At 47.1% G+C, this 13,722-nt stretch overlaps 1 protein-coding gene across 2 annotated transcripts; it reads left to right on the top strand.

Moving 5' to 3' along the window:
• The first annotated feature begins 322 nt into the window (after positions 1-322).
• On the top strand, positions 323-5,159 carry Ptx4 (pentraxin 4). 2 transcript variants are annotated; one of them, XM_041676694.1, is made up of 3 exons: positions 323-460; positions 2,082-2,646; positions 4,235-5,159. In XM_041676694.1, the coding sequence occupies exons 1-3, from the start codon at positions 323-325 to the stop codon at positions 4,873-4,875; spliced, it is 1,344 nt and encodes a 447-aa protein (XP_041532628.1). In that variant the 3' UTR covers positions 4,876-5,159. The 2 variants fall into 2 exon arrangements, with proteins under 2 accessions (XP_041532628.1, XP_041532627.1); XM_041676693.1 differs by having other exon boundaries at positions 1,992-2,646.
• The last annotated feature ends 8,563 nt before the right edge of the window (positions 5,160-13,722 follow it).

The following is a 13,722-nucleotide window of genomic DNA, read 5'->3' as shown; positions in this document are numbered from 1 at the left end:
CCACTTCAACTTCTCGGTGGGAACTGTAATCTAGGTGCTCCTGTTAGAGTCATTATCAGCTCCTGTCTGCCTCTGAGCCAGACAGACAAAGCCTCGAGCACATTCGCTTATCCAAAGAAACTGTTTGTGTCTGTTTGAACCTTGTTTCCCTGGGAACCTTGGGTTCTCAGAGCCCATTGGACTGAAGGCAGATGCCTTTCATTAAGATGGCAGGAAGAACCAGACGCTCAGCCAGGACAGAAAGAGAAAAACCATCAAGGGGTGAGCTGTATGAGACAGACTCAAGGGACCAACCTCAGACCTTGTGTCTCTGTCTCCCAGCATGGGCTGCTTGAAGAAGACCCTGTCTTTCCTTCTTATTTTTGTGTCCATATATGCACGGGGAACTCTGTTGCAGGAAGCTGACCCAGTTAGGCAAAGAAAACCATTTTTTGAGAGGCTACGTCGACTAGAAGAGCAGGTAGGTGAAGTACACTTGGGCAGTTGGTTATATAAAGCCAGTAGCATGTAACGGATGGATGTTACACAGAGAGCTGCTATCTGTGTTCACTGGACACAGCAGTTGGTTCGCTATCCTTGCTGGAAGCTGACGATAATCTCACCTGTTTCTGGAAATCAGGTAAGCATTTGCTAAGCTCTGCTCTAAAGTCCAACTAGACAATGCGTTTGGGAAGATGCAGGAAATTTAAAGCGCTCTATAGGAGGCCCAGAAAGCATAGATGGAGAGGCCTGGGTAGCAACAGTACAGGGCAGTGTCCAGAGGTGTGGGGGCTATGAGAGCACTGGTCTACCTCAGAGCAGGACATATGCCCTACCCAAGGATTCCACTTGGGATCTGTAGGCAGTGCCCCTGCCCAAGCACTTTCTATACTGATGTCGATAAAGTCAGGCATGATAATTTCCCACAATCCCAGTGCCCAGAAGATCCGAGTAAGAGCTTCTGTGAGTTTGAGGCTAGCCTGAGTGATGTAATAAGTTCTAAGCCAGTCTGGGCTACTGAGTGAGGCTCTGTTTCAAAACAAACAAGCAAAAAACCAGAAAAGGCGCAGGGAGTGGTGGCACACTCTTTTAATCCCAGCATTCAGAAGGCAGGGGCAGGCAGGTCTCTGTGAGTTCAAGGCCAGCCTGGTCTACAAATAGAGTTTCAGTACAACCAGGGCCATTACACAGAGAAACATCATCTTGAAAAAAACCAACACACACACACCCAAATTCTGAAAGGCTAAGGTTGCTCAATGGCAGAGTGCTGTTGCCTTGCCTAGAATGAGCAAAATCCTAGATTCGGTTCCCAGAACTGCAAAAAACATAAATAAATAATAAACAAAGGCACTTGTAACTGAAGAGACAGCTCAGCAATTAAGAGCACTAACTACTTCCAGAAGACCCAGGTTCGTTCTCAGCACCCACATGATGGTTCACAGTCATCCATAACTCCAGCTCCGGAGGTCTCCAAAGGCATTGACTACGTACCTAGTGCACATAAATACATACATGCAGGTAAAACACTCATACACATAAAATTAATTAAATAAATAAATACATCTAAAAATTTGGAGTTTGTTTGTTTTTCAGGACAGGGTTTCTCCATGTAGTTCTGGCTGTTCTGAAACTTGCTCTGTAAATGAAACCAGCCTAGAACTAAAATATTTTTAGATGCACTCATACCAACAGCTCATCTTCAGTCCCCTAAGATGGTAGGAGTAACCCTGGGGACCATGGCAGTGAGAAAACTGGCTGTGGTCTTCCAGAGGAAAGATGGCTGCCAGGGCCTGAGTCTGGAGCCCACATCTTACACCTGAGGACAGTCACCCCCTTTGTACCTGGCCCTTTGGGATTAGTCATGAGAATCCCCCCACATGTCCTAGCATGGGGACAAAGATGAAATTGGTTAATCTATAACCAGGGCCATCGCTACATGCAGAATAACTGCTTCTGAAGAATACTTAGGATAGCTTCACCCCAACCCCGTGATAGCTGTGATCTCTTTACAGTTTCAGAGATTCCAACAGGTGACCTTAACACACCTGCAGGACATTGCTAACAACTATAACGTGTACTACAATGTGGATGCCCGCTTCCAGAGCCTGGTGGAAGAGAGCCAGGCCATAGCCCTAGCGGTGAACCAGTCTCAAGCCGCCATACAAGAGGACGTGGCCCACCTAAAAACTTGGTTTACGAAGAGCCAGCGCAGGAGCAAGAAGGTGGATGCCCAGCTTCAAGCCTTGAACCTCTCCCTGAGCACAAACAGCAGGCAGTGGGTAGAGGAGGAAAGGGAGCAGAAGGCACAGAGAGAGGCTACAGCAAACCTGGCCCTGGGCCTTAGGGCCCTGCAGGATGCGCTAGCCAGCCTGACACAGCAAGTCCACAGCCAGGAGGCCAGGCTTGCTGCTCTTGAGGGACAGATGCAAAGGGCCTCCCCTGGTGCTGCGGCTCTGGAGTTGACTACAGACCTGACCCCCACTCAGCTTACTCAGCGAGGCCCAGGTTCCTTGCAACTGAGGAGAAAGAGCCAGACATCCAGGGCTTCACTCCACCGCGGGAGTTCCCCCCAAGACTTCACTGTCCGTGTCCAGAAGACACAGAAGTTCCAAGCCCCAAGCAGCCACCAAGCAGCTCCACCAAAGACCCACCAAGGACCAGGAAACAGTAAGTGTCACAAGCTTGTCACCTCCCTACCCAATTCCAGGCTTCCCTAGCAATACCTGAGGTTATGATGTCATTTCCCATCCCTGTCACCCCAAAAAAGCTCCCCCACAAAGGCTATATGCCCAACACTAGAAGAGAGAATGGCCCAGCCTTGCTACTTGCCGGTCCTCAGCAGGTCAGGACACACGGCAGAAGGACCTCTTCTGAAGTGATCGAATCAGGAGCCTCAAGATGAGGAACTGTGTGAAGCATAGTAAGAATCCTGGGGTCTCAGAGAAACAAAAGTGAAACAGTTTAGTTTGTGGTTGTGCAGGAGCCCATCAGGAGCTTAAAAAACCGAGCAGAAATGGCTGGTGACTTTTACAGTCCTAATCTGGCACGAAGTAGTGACTTTTATATTCTTAATCATTTCCTTGCCTCCTAAAATCTCACTGCTTGAGTTATTCGGGGAGGCGCAATCTTCTCTACTAGTCTAGGACAGTCCCTACCCCAAATCCTGCTGGCTTGTGACACTCTCCTCCTTACTGATACCAGGCTCAGTCACACAGCAGATTTCTCAATTTAAAGATCAACTGTGGAGGGCTGGAGAGATGGCTCAGCGGTTAAGAGCATTGCCTGCTCTTCCAAAGGTCCTGAGTTCAATTCCCAGCAGCCACATGGTGGCTCACAACCATCTGTAATGGGGTCTGGTGCCCTCTTCTGGCCTTCAGGCATACACACAGAAAGAATATTGTATACATAATAAATAAATAGATAAATAAATAAGTATCAACTGAGGAGTGCCCAGGCAAGCAGGTACCTGCGTCTAGAGGGAAGAGGGACCCAGTGCCGCCTGCTTATCTGTGATTCGTGGATGAGTTCTAAAGGCAACTCGCACTGAAAATGGACCCCAAGGATTTATTTTCTATAGAATCATCCTAGATTCTCTGGCTAATAACAGTCATCAGAGGCTAGAGAGAAAGGCAGGGGAGTCAGAGTTGGAGGTCACTTGAGGACAGAGGACAGAGGCAGAGCTTAGGAGGATGTGGTGTGGAACTGGGCAGAGCCAGGAGCCAAGGCCTGCAGGGAGGATGCCTACCAGTTCCAAACAGAATGAGGTAGCGCCTCTGAGCCTCAGGGGGAAGCTGTGTCTGGAACCCTGTGAAACCGGTTTCAAGTTTATGACCTCCAAGAGAGGATAGCCTTGTAGCGGAGTTATAGCTGCTCCAGGGAGCTCAGACAGAGGCTCCCTTGGTTTTGAGGTGCCTCCTAGACAGTCCGCTGGGTCACACATCAGACAGAGGCTCCCTTGGTTTTGAGGTGCCTTCCTAGACAGTCCACTGGGTCACACATCAGACAGAGGCTCCCTTGGTTTTGAGGTGCCTCCTAGACAGTCCGCTGGGTCACACACAGGGGATCCATCCACTCCTCTAGAAGTTATCCTCAGTCCTTACCTGTGGAGCAGAAGCGTTCAGATTGTGAGTACAGAGGAGGGGGTGTAAGCTCTCCAAAGACCCTGGGTGATGTAGGTGAGAGCCAGGGCCAGGCCTGCAGCAGGATACTTCTGAACTGCCTCAGGCTCAGGGATAACTCTTGCCTCTGTTTCCAGTTTGCAGCACGGGCCCAGTGCTAATTTTCCCCAACGCCTCCACTGAAAATGTGATTTTTCTTAGCCCGGGCTTCCTCGTGCCATTACGAGCTCTGTCCTTCTGCAGTTGGGTTCGCATGGCCTCCGGCCACCTGGGCACCCTCCTTTCCTATGCCACCAAAGACAACGACAACAAGCTAGTACTCCATGGCCGAGACACCCTGGTCCCTGGCTCTATCCACTTTGTAATCGGCGACCCGGTCTTCAGGGAACTGTCCCTGCGTCCACTCCTGGACGGCCAGTGGCACCATGTTTGTATCATCTGGACATCCGTGGAGGGCAGGTACTGGCTCCACGTAGACCGAAGGATAGCAGCTACTGGTGCCCACTTCAGAGAGGGCTATGAGATCCCTCCTGGAGGGTCCCTTGTGCTGGGTCAGGAACAAGACACCATGGGGGGTCAGTTTGACAGCTCTGAGGCCTTTGTGGGGAGCATATCTGGCTTGGCCATCTGGGATCGGGCACTGGCCCCTAGAGAAGTGGCAAATCTTGTCACTGGGAAAGAGCTTCCGACAGGTGTCATTCTGACGCTGACCAATGCCACATCCGTGGGTGGATTCGTGCAGAGGGCCAACTGCACCTGTCTGGAGCAGTGTCCATAAGGCTGCCACGCACGGCTGCATCACAGTAAAGACCAGCAGGAAGGGCAAGCCTCGGCGTCAACGCATTCCAAAGCACTCCCTGCGGTCACTGTGGGTCTGTGCGCTTGGGCTCAGACCTAGACTCCTGCATGGAGGTTGGGAGGAGATGGAAAATGTGCAGTGGACACTGCAACTTTCTGTTGCTGTGGAACCCTTCTTTCATTTGGTTGGGTTTTGGGGTTTTGTTTGTTTATTGATTTCTGAGACAGGGTCTCACTCTGTGGTCCTTATTGGTCCAGAACTTGCTCTGCATCCCAGGCTGGTCTCAATCTCATAGCAGTCTGCCTCTAGAGTGCCAAGGTTCCAGATGTGAGTCACCAATCCCACTCCCTCCCTCCCTCCCTCCCTCCCTCCTTCCCTCCTTCTTCCCTCCCTCCCTCCCTCCTTCCCTCCTTCTTCCCTCCCTCTCTCCCTTCTCTTTTGACAGTTTCTCACTGTCTGTAGTCTAGATTGTTTGAATTAATGACCCAACAGCCCCTTGAGTGCTGAGACCCCCTGACTTTCACAGTGACATTTTTATGGGCTGCACCTTCAAGGTCGTTTTCACTTCGTGGTAACAAGCTGTTCTATCACCCGGCTGAGCTGGTGGACACGAACACTGGGCTTGTGGGGCCTTCCTTCTGCCTCACCTCTGCATCCACAAAAAGCTGTCAGACAGATGAGAGGTCAGTCCCTGGGGACCCTCTAGAAGCTATGCAGGAAGTAGTTGTACCGTATTTGTCTCCTCACAAAGCTTGCCTGTGGATGTGGATGTTCCGACATTACTCTCCTGGAAAAGGCTTAGCATTCGCTGGGCAGGGGTGGCTCACACCTTTAATCTCAGCACTTGGAAGGCAGAGGTAGGCGGATCTCTGTGAGTTCAAGGACAGCCTGGTCTACAGAGCTAGTTCCAGAACAGGCTCCAAAAAGGCTTAACATTCTCTTTCCCCCTTAAGGCTTAACATTCTCCCCCTTTCCCAGGAGCGCTGGGTATTACCTGCAGGTCAGCTGGTCATTTCTTTTTCTATTTTCCCGTGGTATCTGTTGAAGCTTTCAGAATTATCATTAAACACCCACTAGCAATGCTTTAAAACATAATTTATGAGGCATAATTTTCATATTATATGTGCCTTTTTGCTGTTGTTGTTGTGTGTTTGTTTTTTGAGATAGCATTTCTCTGGGTAACAGGCCTGGCTGTCCTGGAACACCACCTGGAATACTACCAACTTCCGGCTAATATATACCCTTTTAAAATTTTTAAAAGGTTTTAATAAAAGTGCTGAGTTGTGCAACCATGACAATCTAGTTTTATTTCTTTATTTGTTTGTTTTTCAAGACAGGATTTCTCTGTGTAATAGTCCTAGCCGTCTCGCTTTGTAGACCAGGCTGGCCTTGAATTTACAGAGATCCACTTACCTCTGCCTCCTGAGTGCTGGGATTAAAAGCACACAATAATCTAGTTTTAGCACTTCTGTTCATTAGCTGATGGACATTTTTTTTAAAAAAGCATATTTATTTTTATTTTATTTGCATTGGTGTTTTGCCTGCATGTATGTCTGTGTAAGGATGTTGGATATTGGGGTTACAGACAGTAACATGTTAGCTGCCTTATAGGTGCTGGGAATTGAACCCAGGTCCTCTGGAAGAGCAGTCAGTGTGCTGAACTGCTGAGCCATCTCTCCAGTCCTTGCTGATGGACATTTTGATGGTTCTAGTTTTTTTCAGTAATGTAAATAAAGTTGTTATGATCATTCTTACATATGCACATATGTCATTGAGTAAGTGGATATGTTTTTATTTATCCTGTGAAAATACCCATGATCAAATGGGCCATATAGTAAATTCATATCTAGGAATCGAAGGAAACTTGCAAACTTTTCTAAAGTTGCTGCCCAATATATATCCCCATCAGCACATGTGATGGATTTCCTTTCTCAACATCCTTGGCAAACCCTGGCTTTGTCTATTTTGACAACTATCTCTTCAGGATCCAAATGGAGCCGTTATAAAGCAACAACAACCAACAGAACAAAACACATCAGGGTGGAGAAAAGGCTCAGTAGTTAAGAGCACTTGCTGCTCTTGCAGAGGACCTAGGTCCAGTTCCCAGCTATCAGGACAGCTCACAACCTTCTGTAACTCCAGTTCCAGGGATTCCAATGCCTTTCTGTGGCCTCTGTGGACACCAGCACACGTGATGTGCATATACATACACACAGGCACTCACACACATAAAATAAAAATATATCTGTTTTTGAAACATGGTTTGACAATTAAAAACAGGCATTTGTACTTTCATTTTTGGTGTGCTTTTGAAAAATTACCTTTATGACACTGAAAAACACCCAGAGAAGACTCAAAATCAAGATCCTCAAGTCAAGAGTCCATTGTTATAGACAGGAAAACAAGCGGAGGGACACAGAGAGGCCCACTGAGCCTGGGGACAGGGCTGGTCCTCAGAATGCACCCCCCTCCTTAAAAACAAAGGATTTATTTTATTTTGAATCATGTATATATTTCTATCTATGTGGATCTATGTGAGTGCATGCTGTGTGGACCACAGAGGCCAGAGCTCTTTTGAGGATGGAGTTGAAATTGTTTATGAGCAACCTCTTGTGGGTGTTGGAAAGAGAACTCCAGGCCTCTAAAAGAGCAGTAAGTTCTCTTGACCACTGAGCTATCTCTCTAGCCCCCTCCCCTTCTTCTGTTCTCCTTCCTTCACAGGAATGTTGAGTCTAACGGAATCTTTTTGGACCCCGTTGTACTCTAAGATGCTAGCAACTCGGCAGCCACCAGAAGTCAACAGGGACGGTGGCCATCAAGTTTGCCATCTAATAAAAGTGAGGATTAACAGTAGGAGTAAACAAAGAGAAGGCGTGCTTTAGGAAAAAATTATTTAAGTGAGAAATTAAGAAAAAATGGAAGCTGGGCAGTGGTGACACACACCTTTAATCCCAGCTCTTGGGAGGCAAAGGCAGGTGGATCTCTGTGAGTTCAAGGTCAGCCTGGTCTACAGAGTGAGTTCCAGGACAGATACCCTGTCTCAAAAATAACTGAGATGGGGGGGGGGATGAAAGAAATTCCTAAAAGAAGGAAAAATCATTGGGTTCTTTTGTATATGGAGTTTATAAAGGGCTATGGCAGGAATGGGACAAAGGCTGAGGTAAACTCTATGAGACTGGCCAGTTCTCCAGATGCATTAGCACCTGAGCTTCTGAGCAGGCTGCCATGCTCGGTTAATTCCCCTTACCCGGCCATGAATATGAGCTGGGTGTGTGCTGCATATCAGATTAGTTATGGTTGAACTTCTTTCCATTTCTGGCCCTGACTATTTCTCTTTCTTTCTTTCTTTCTTTCTTTCTTTCTTTCTTTCCAGATTTATTTATTTATCCTATACACAGTGTTCTGTCTGCATGTGTCCCTGCACGCCAGAAGAGGGCACCAGATCTCATTACAGATGGTTGTGAGCCACCATGTGGTTGCTGGGAACTGAACTCAGGACCTCCGGAAGATCAGCCTTCAGAAGATGCTCTTAACCTCTGAGCCATTTCTGCAGCCCCCTGACTTTTTCTTAGCTGTTGACTTGGACCATCTGAGAGCTGTCATTCACTTGGCCAGCTTGCTATCTGGCCTTGTAGCTGTCCAAGTGCTGCTAATTGTACTGAGCTCTCTGAATTCTCAAGAAATAGCTGCCGTTGTTCTTAACTATTTGTAGTTTAACTTGTGGTCTAGCGAATGGTCTGAGGTTTCTCTCCTGCTGTGTGTAGAGGCTTTGTAAGATGTTCTCTGTTACAATTAGTTATATGAGGAGCAAGAATATATGAAAGGGCGATACTGCTTTATAAACATTTATAAACAGGCTGGGGGTGGGGGAGCCAGCCCGCCCTCAGTGACCCAGAGCCCGGTCCCTCTTCTTATCTCAGCAGCTTGGTAATCTTTTCTTTCTTTCGTTCTCTTTTTCTTTTCTTTTTTTTAATATTTATTTATTCATTATGTATACAGTTAGCCAGAAGAGGATACCAGACTTCATTACAGATGGTTGTGAGCCACCATGTGGTTGCTGGGAATTGAACTCAGGACCTTTGGAAGAGCAGGCAATGCTCTTATCCACTGAGCCATCTCTCCAGCCCTTTCGTTCTCTTTTTCTTCCTTCCTTCCTTTCATTCTTTCTTTTTTAGACAGGGTCTCATTATGTAGCTCTGGTTGTCCTGGAACTTACTCTGCAGACCAGGCTTGGTGTGGGAAGTCCTTCTGTATATGTGTTGTCTTTATTGGTTAATGAATAAAGAAGCAGCTTTGGCCTGTGATAGGACAGAATAGAGCTAGGTGGGAAAACTAAAGTGAATGTTGGGAGAAAGTAGGCAGAATAAGTGAGAAGCTATGTAGCCGCCACAGGAGACAGATGCCTCTCCTGGAGCCCGCTAAAACTTTGCCGGTAGGCCACGATTAATGGAGATGGGTTAGTTTAGGATATAACAGCTAGCTAGAAATACATGTAAGCTATTGGTCAAACAGTGTTGAAAATAATATAGTTTCTGTATGATTATTTCAGGTCTGAGCATCCTGGAAGGAATGATCAGCCTCCAACAACACAGGCTGATCTCAAACTCACAGTGATCCACCTGCCTCTGCCTCTGGGATTTAAAGGCATGCACCACTATATCCGGCACCAGTTTAGTTATTGCCTGCCTATTTTCATTTTTGCAGTGTTTCAGGCCTTGCCACTTCAACACAATCTTCCTTTTAACCTCAGTGCTCATTCTCACTGCAACTTGTGAGCGTCTTGCAGTTTTCACCATGTGCCCCTTTCTGCCTACAGAAAGCTACCTCCTGCATCATTGGTTTGGACGTCTGTTTGTGAAAGAGTATCACTGTATAAACTGTGTCGGTATCAAACTTCCTACCCTCCCATCTCACCTCAGTTTTCCAGATGCTGGGATTATTGACACATGCCACCACATCCCTTTTCCATTTCAAAAGTAAAACGGGGGTCTGGAGAGAAGGCTCAGAGATTAAGAGCACTGGCTGCTCTTCTAGAGAACCTGGGTTTGGTTCCCAGAACACACATGGCAGCTCACAACCATCTGTCATTCCAGTTTGGGAGGATCTGATGCCCCTTTCTGGCTTCCACAGGTACTAGGTACACACATGGTGTACATACATGCAAGCAAAATACTCACACACATAGATTTTTCTAAAAATTCAAAAGCAAGAAAGCAGACTAGTGGTGACACATACCCAGTGTTAATCAAACCATGTACCCAAGGCCTCCCGCACTCTATGCACGGTAACCTCTGTTCTGCAGAGGTTCCGTTTCCATCTGGTCACCTTGTCATCCAGGGGGAGGCAGACAGCAGTATGCAGCGCCCTCCCCACTTGCGCTGCCATGGGAACAGGACTCTAAATCAGCCCTTGTCTTTGACCGGCTCTCATGTAGCCCAGGCTGGGCTTGAATTCACTGTGTAGCGAGGATGACCCTGGACTCCTGGCCCTCCTTCCTCCATCTCTGGTGCTGGAATCACAGGCGTTTCCCAGAAGCAAGCCATGCACGCTAGGCAAGCACTTCACCAACTGAGCCACATCCCAGCCCCCTGCATGAGCCAACTAACAGCATCTTTCCAACCTCTTGGTGCGCTCAGGGCTCTAGGTCTCCAGCTAAAATCAGCGTCCTAGGCCGCCTGTTCCTGAGTCAGAGCCAGGCTGGATTGTAGAACTGGAAACTCCCGTGGACACCTCATGTGTGATCTTGAATCACCCACTGCCTTTTGCTTCCTCAAGGACCTGAGCTTCTGGTCTCAAGCACATCCAGTTGAGAGCCCCTCTTCCTCAAACCTCCTTTCTTTGCCTCTCTTGACACATTCTGAAACTTATTTTTTTGCTTCATTTCTTTCTGGCTTTGAGGAGAGTGGGGAGCAGCAGCTTCCTTCCAGAAAGAGCCACGATCTAGTGATTGTTGAAGGGACAACATGGTCCCTTGTATTGCTATTCTTTCTGTTCAAGACCCCTAGCAGCAAGTAGGAGTTGAACCTCCAATGGTTTCATTACAAATCTCATATGTCAGACTAGAATAACTGGAGGTAACCAGACACACAGAGGCTCAGAGCAGAGCGGAACAGAACACTGAAGAACATCATTTCTACAACTCTTCCCAGCTTGCAGGTGGTTGAAATGGCCTAGGGGAACGGAGATAGCACACTGCAGACCTCGGGTCTTACTTCAGCAGACTGCAGAGTGGGCTGCTGCATCCAGGAGACGCTGTGAGGCCAAAAGGAACTCCAGGTAGGCAGAACGCTTTAGATGGGGTCAGTTAGCAGTGCTGGAGGCAGTACAGCAGGACCCCAAGGACAGATAGAGATCTGGAACAGGCAGTCATAGGAAGTCTGTTAGATTTGGAAACCTGACAGTCTGAGCATATCGGTGACTCAGCCTCCCAGTAAGGTCAGCAAAAGTCACCTGTACCTTTGAACCATGAGACCCACTCTTTCTAATGCCACTAGATTCATACTTTATCTGTATCCATTACATTGTTACAATCCTGGTCCTGGAAGGAGTCAGTCCCAACTAGAAGCCTTTGGTTCTCCCTTACTCCACTTGTCCACCCCTGTCCATTTCTCCTCTTACAAGGACTAGGGTGGGTTCAACGATGGAGCACTTGCCTGATGTGTGTAAGGTCTTGAGTTTAATCTTAGTATACAAAACATTAGTAAAAATAGAATAAGTTGAAGGCCCTGGTCTGTCTGGAGCTGTGAGGATTGTACCACCTTGGCAGCAAGGGTTATGGAGATCATCTACCCTCCCAGGTGTGACCCAGGACTTTTCACGTCCCCTCCTCCATTCTCACTGTGCCCCACACCTCTGCTCTGCTTAGTCCTCTGCCCGTCCTTTCCTTCCCCATACGCTATCATCCAGCGAGACCCAAGCCTGTGCATTCAGTTCAACTGACAGCTTGTTGAGCTTTTACTGTGTGTCAATAAATTAAAAAAAAAAAAAGAATAAGGAAACCAAGCCAGGCGGTGGTGGCGCACGCCTTTAATCCCAGCACTCGGGAGGCAGAGGCAGGCGGATCTCTGGGAGTTCGAGGCCAGCTAGTTCCGAGATAGGCACCAAAGCTACAGAGAAACCCTGTCTCGAAAAACAAAAACAAAAACAAAAACAAAAAAAAAGAATAAGGAAATCAGGCGGTGGTGGAAGACAGGCTCACGCCTTTAGTACCAGCACTCGGGAGGCAGAGGCAGGTATGTCTCTGTGTGCTAGTTCCAGGACAGCCAAGGCGACATAGAGAAACCCTGTCTTTAAAAAATGAAAGAAGGAAGGAAGGAAGGAAGGAAGGAAGGAAGGGAGGGTGGTCCCTGACCCTGAAGAGCCAGGGAAGAGGGGATTTCTTGCCTTTGAACCTCTAAGCAGATAGCTGTCTGTCTAGATGCAAAGAAATTGTAATCAAAGTTGGGTTGTTTTTTGTTTGTGTTTGTTTGTTTTTGATTTTTCAAGACAGGTTTCTCTGTGTAGCCTTGGCTGTCCTGGAACTCACTCTGTAGTCCATGCTGGCCTCAAACTCGGCAATCTGCCTGCTTCTGTCTCCCAAGTGCTGGGATTAAAGGAGTGCACCACCATTGCCTGGTTTCTGAACAAAGTTTTGAAGGTAAGCAGATTTAAGTTCAAGATTGAACACCAATGACCTTAGTAGTTAGACAAGCCATCTTCATTTTCCAGCCTCTGCCCAGCAGTACAAAAGAGGGTCATAATATCCTTGTCACCATCCTGCAAAGTGACAAAGTCTAGGTGCATCAATGATAAAAATACACCTTGTTGGAAGGAATCTTGTTTTTGGTATTACACACACACATATGCATGCATGCACACACACACATACTCACACACACATGCACACACACTCACTTACTTGCAGAGTAATTGTGGGGAAAATCAGAACCCCATTTGACTTCCTTCCTCTTATTCTGGGTTTAGTTTTGGTTTTACTTCAAATTATGTGAAGAGAAGGAGGTTTCCTGTAATCCTCCCACCCTCAGAAGTTAAGGAAAAATTTAAACTTTCTTGATTTGGAAATTTCCAATCCCCCAGAAAGTTGCAAGGTAATATATTTTATCTGTATATATATGTATATATATATCCTAGACTCTTTGTTAACTTTCTTTTCTTTTTTTTTTTTTTGATTTTTCGAGACAGGGTTTCTCCGTAGCTTTTGGTTCCTGTCCTGGAACTAGCTCTTGTAGACCAGGCTGGCCTCGAACTCACAGAGATCCGCCTGCCTCTGCCTCCCGAGTGCTGGGATTAAAGGCGTGCGCCACCACCGCCCGGCTGTTAACTTTCTTAGTACATGATTTTTATTGTCATTTGAAAGTCTGATCAGGGGGCTGGAGAGATGGCTCAGTGGTTAGAGCACTGCCTGCTCTTCCAAAGGTCCTGAGTTCAATTCCCAGCAACCACATGGTGGCTCACAGCCATCTGTAATGGGGTCTGGTGCCCTCTTCTGGCCTGCAGACATACACACAGACAGAATATTGTATACATAATAAATAAATAAATAAATATTTTTTTAAAAAAAGAAAGTCTGATCAGGGCTGGAGAGATGGCTCAGGGGTTAAGAGCACTGGCTGCTCTTTCAGAGGACCCGGGGTCAATTTCCAGAAACCACAAGGCAGCTCAGAACTGTATGACTCCAGTTCCAAGGGATGTGACACTCTCACACAGACATACATGGAGGTAAAACACCAATGCACATAAAGTAAAAATAAAATAAATTATAAAAAAGGAAATGCCATCTACATAAAATGATAGTGTTACATGGAGGAAGGATAGTGTCGCTTGGAG

Source organism: Microtus oregoni, unplaced genomic scaffold, assembly GCF_018167655.1.
Source record: "Microtus oregoni isolate MIOR12 unplaced genomic scaffold, Mior012 000027F_ref0000203, whole genome shotgun sequence".
Taxonomy (NCBI): Eukaryota; Metazoa; Chordata; class Mammalia; order Rodentia; family Cricetidae; genus Microtus; species Microtus oregoni.
This window is presented reverse-complemented; position numbering and strand designations above follow the sequence as displayed.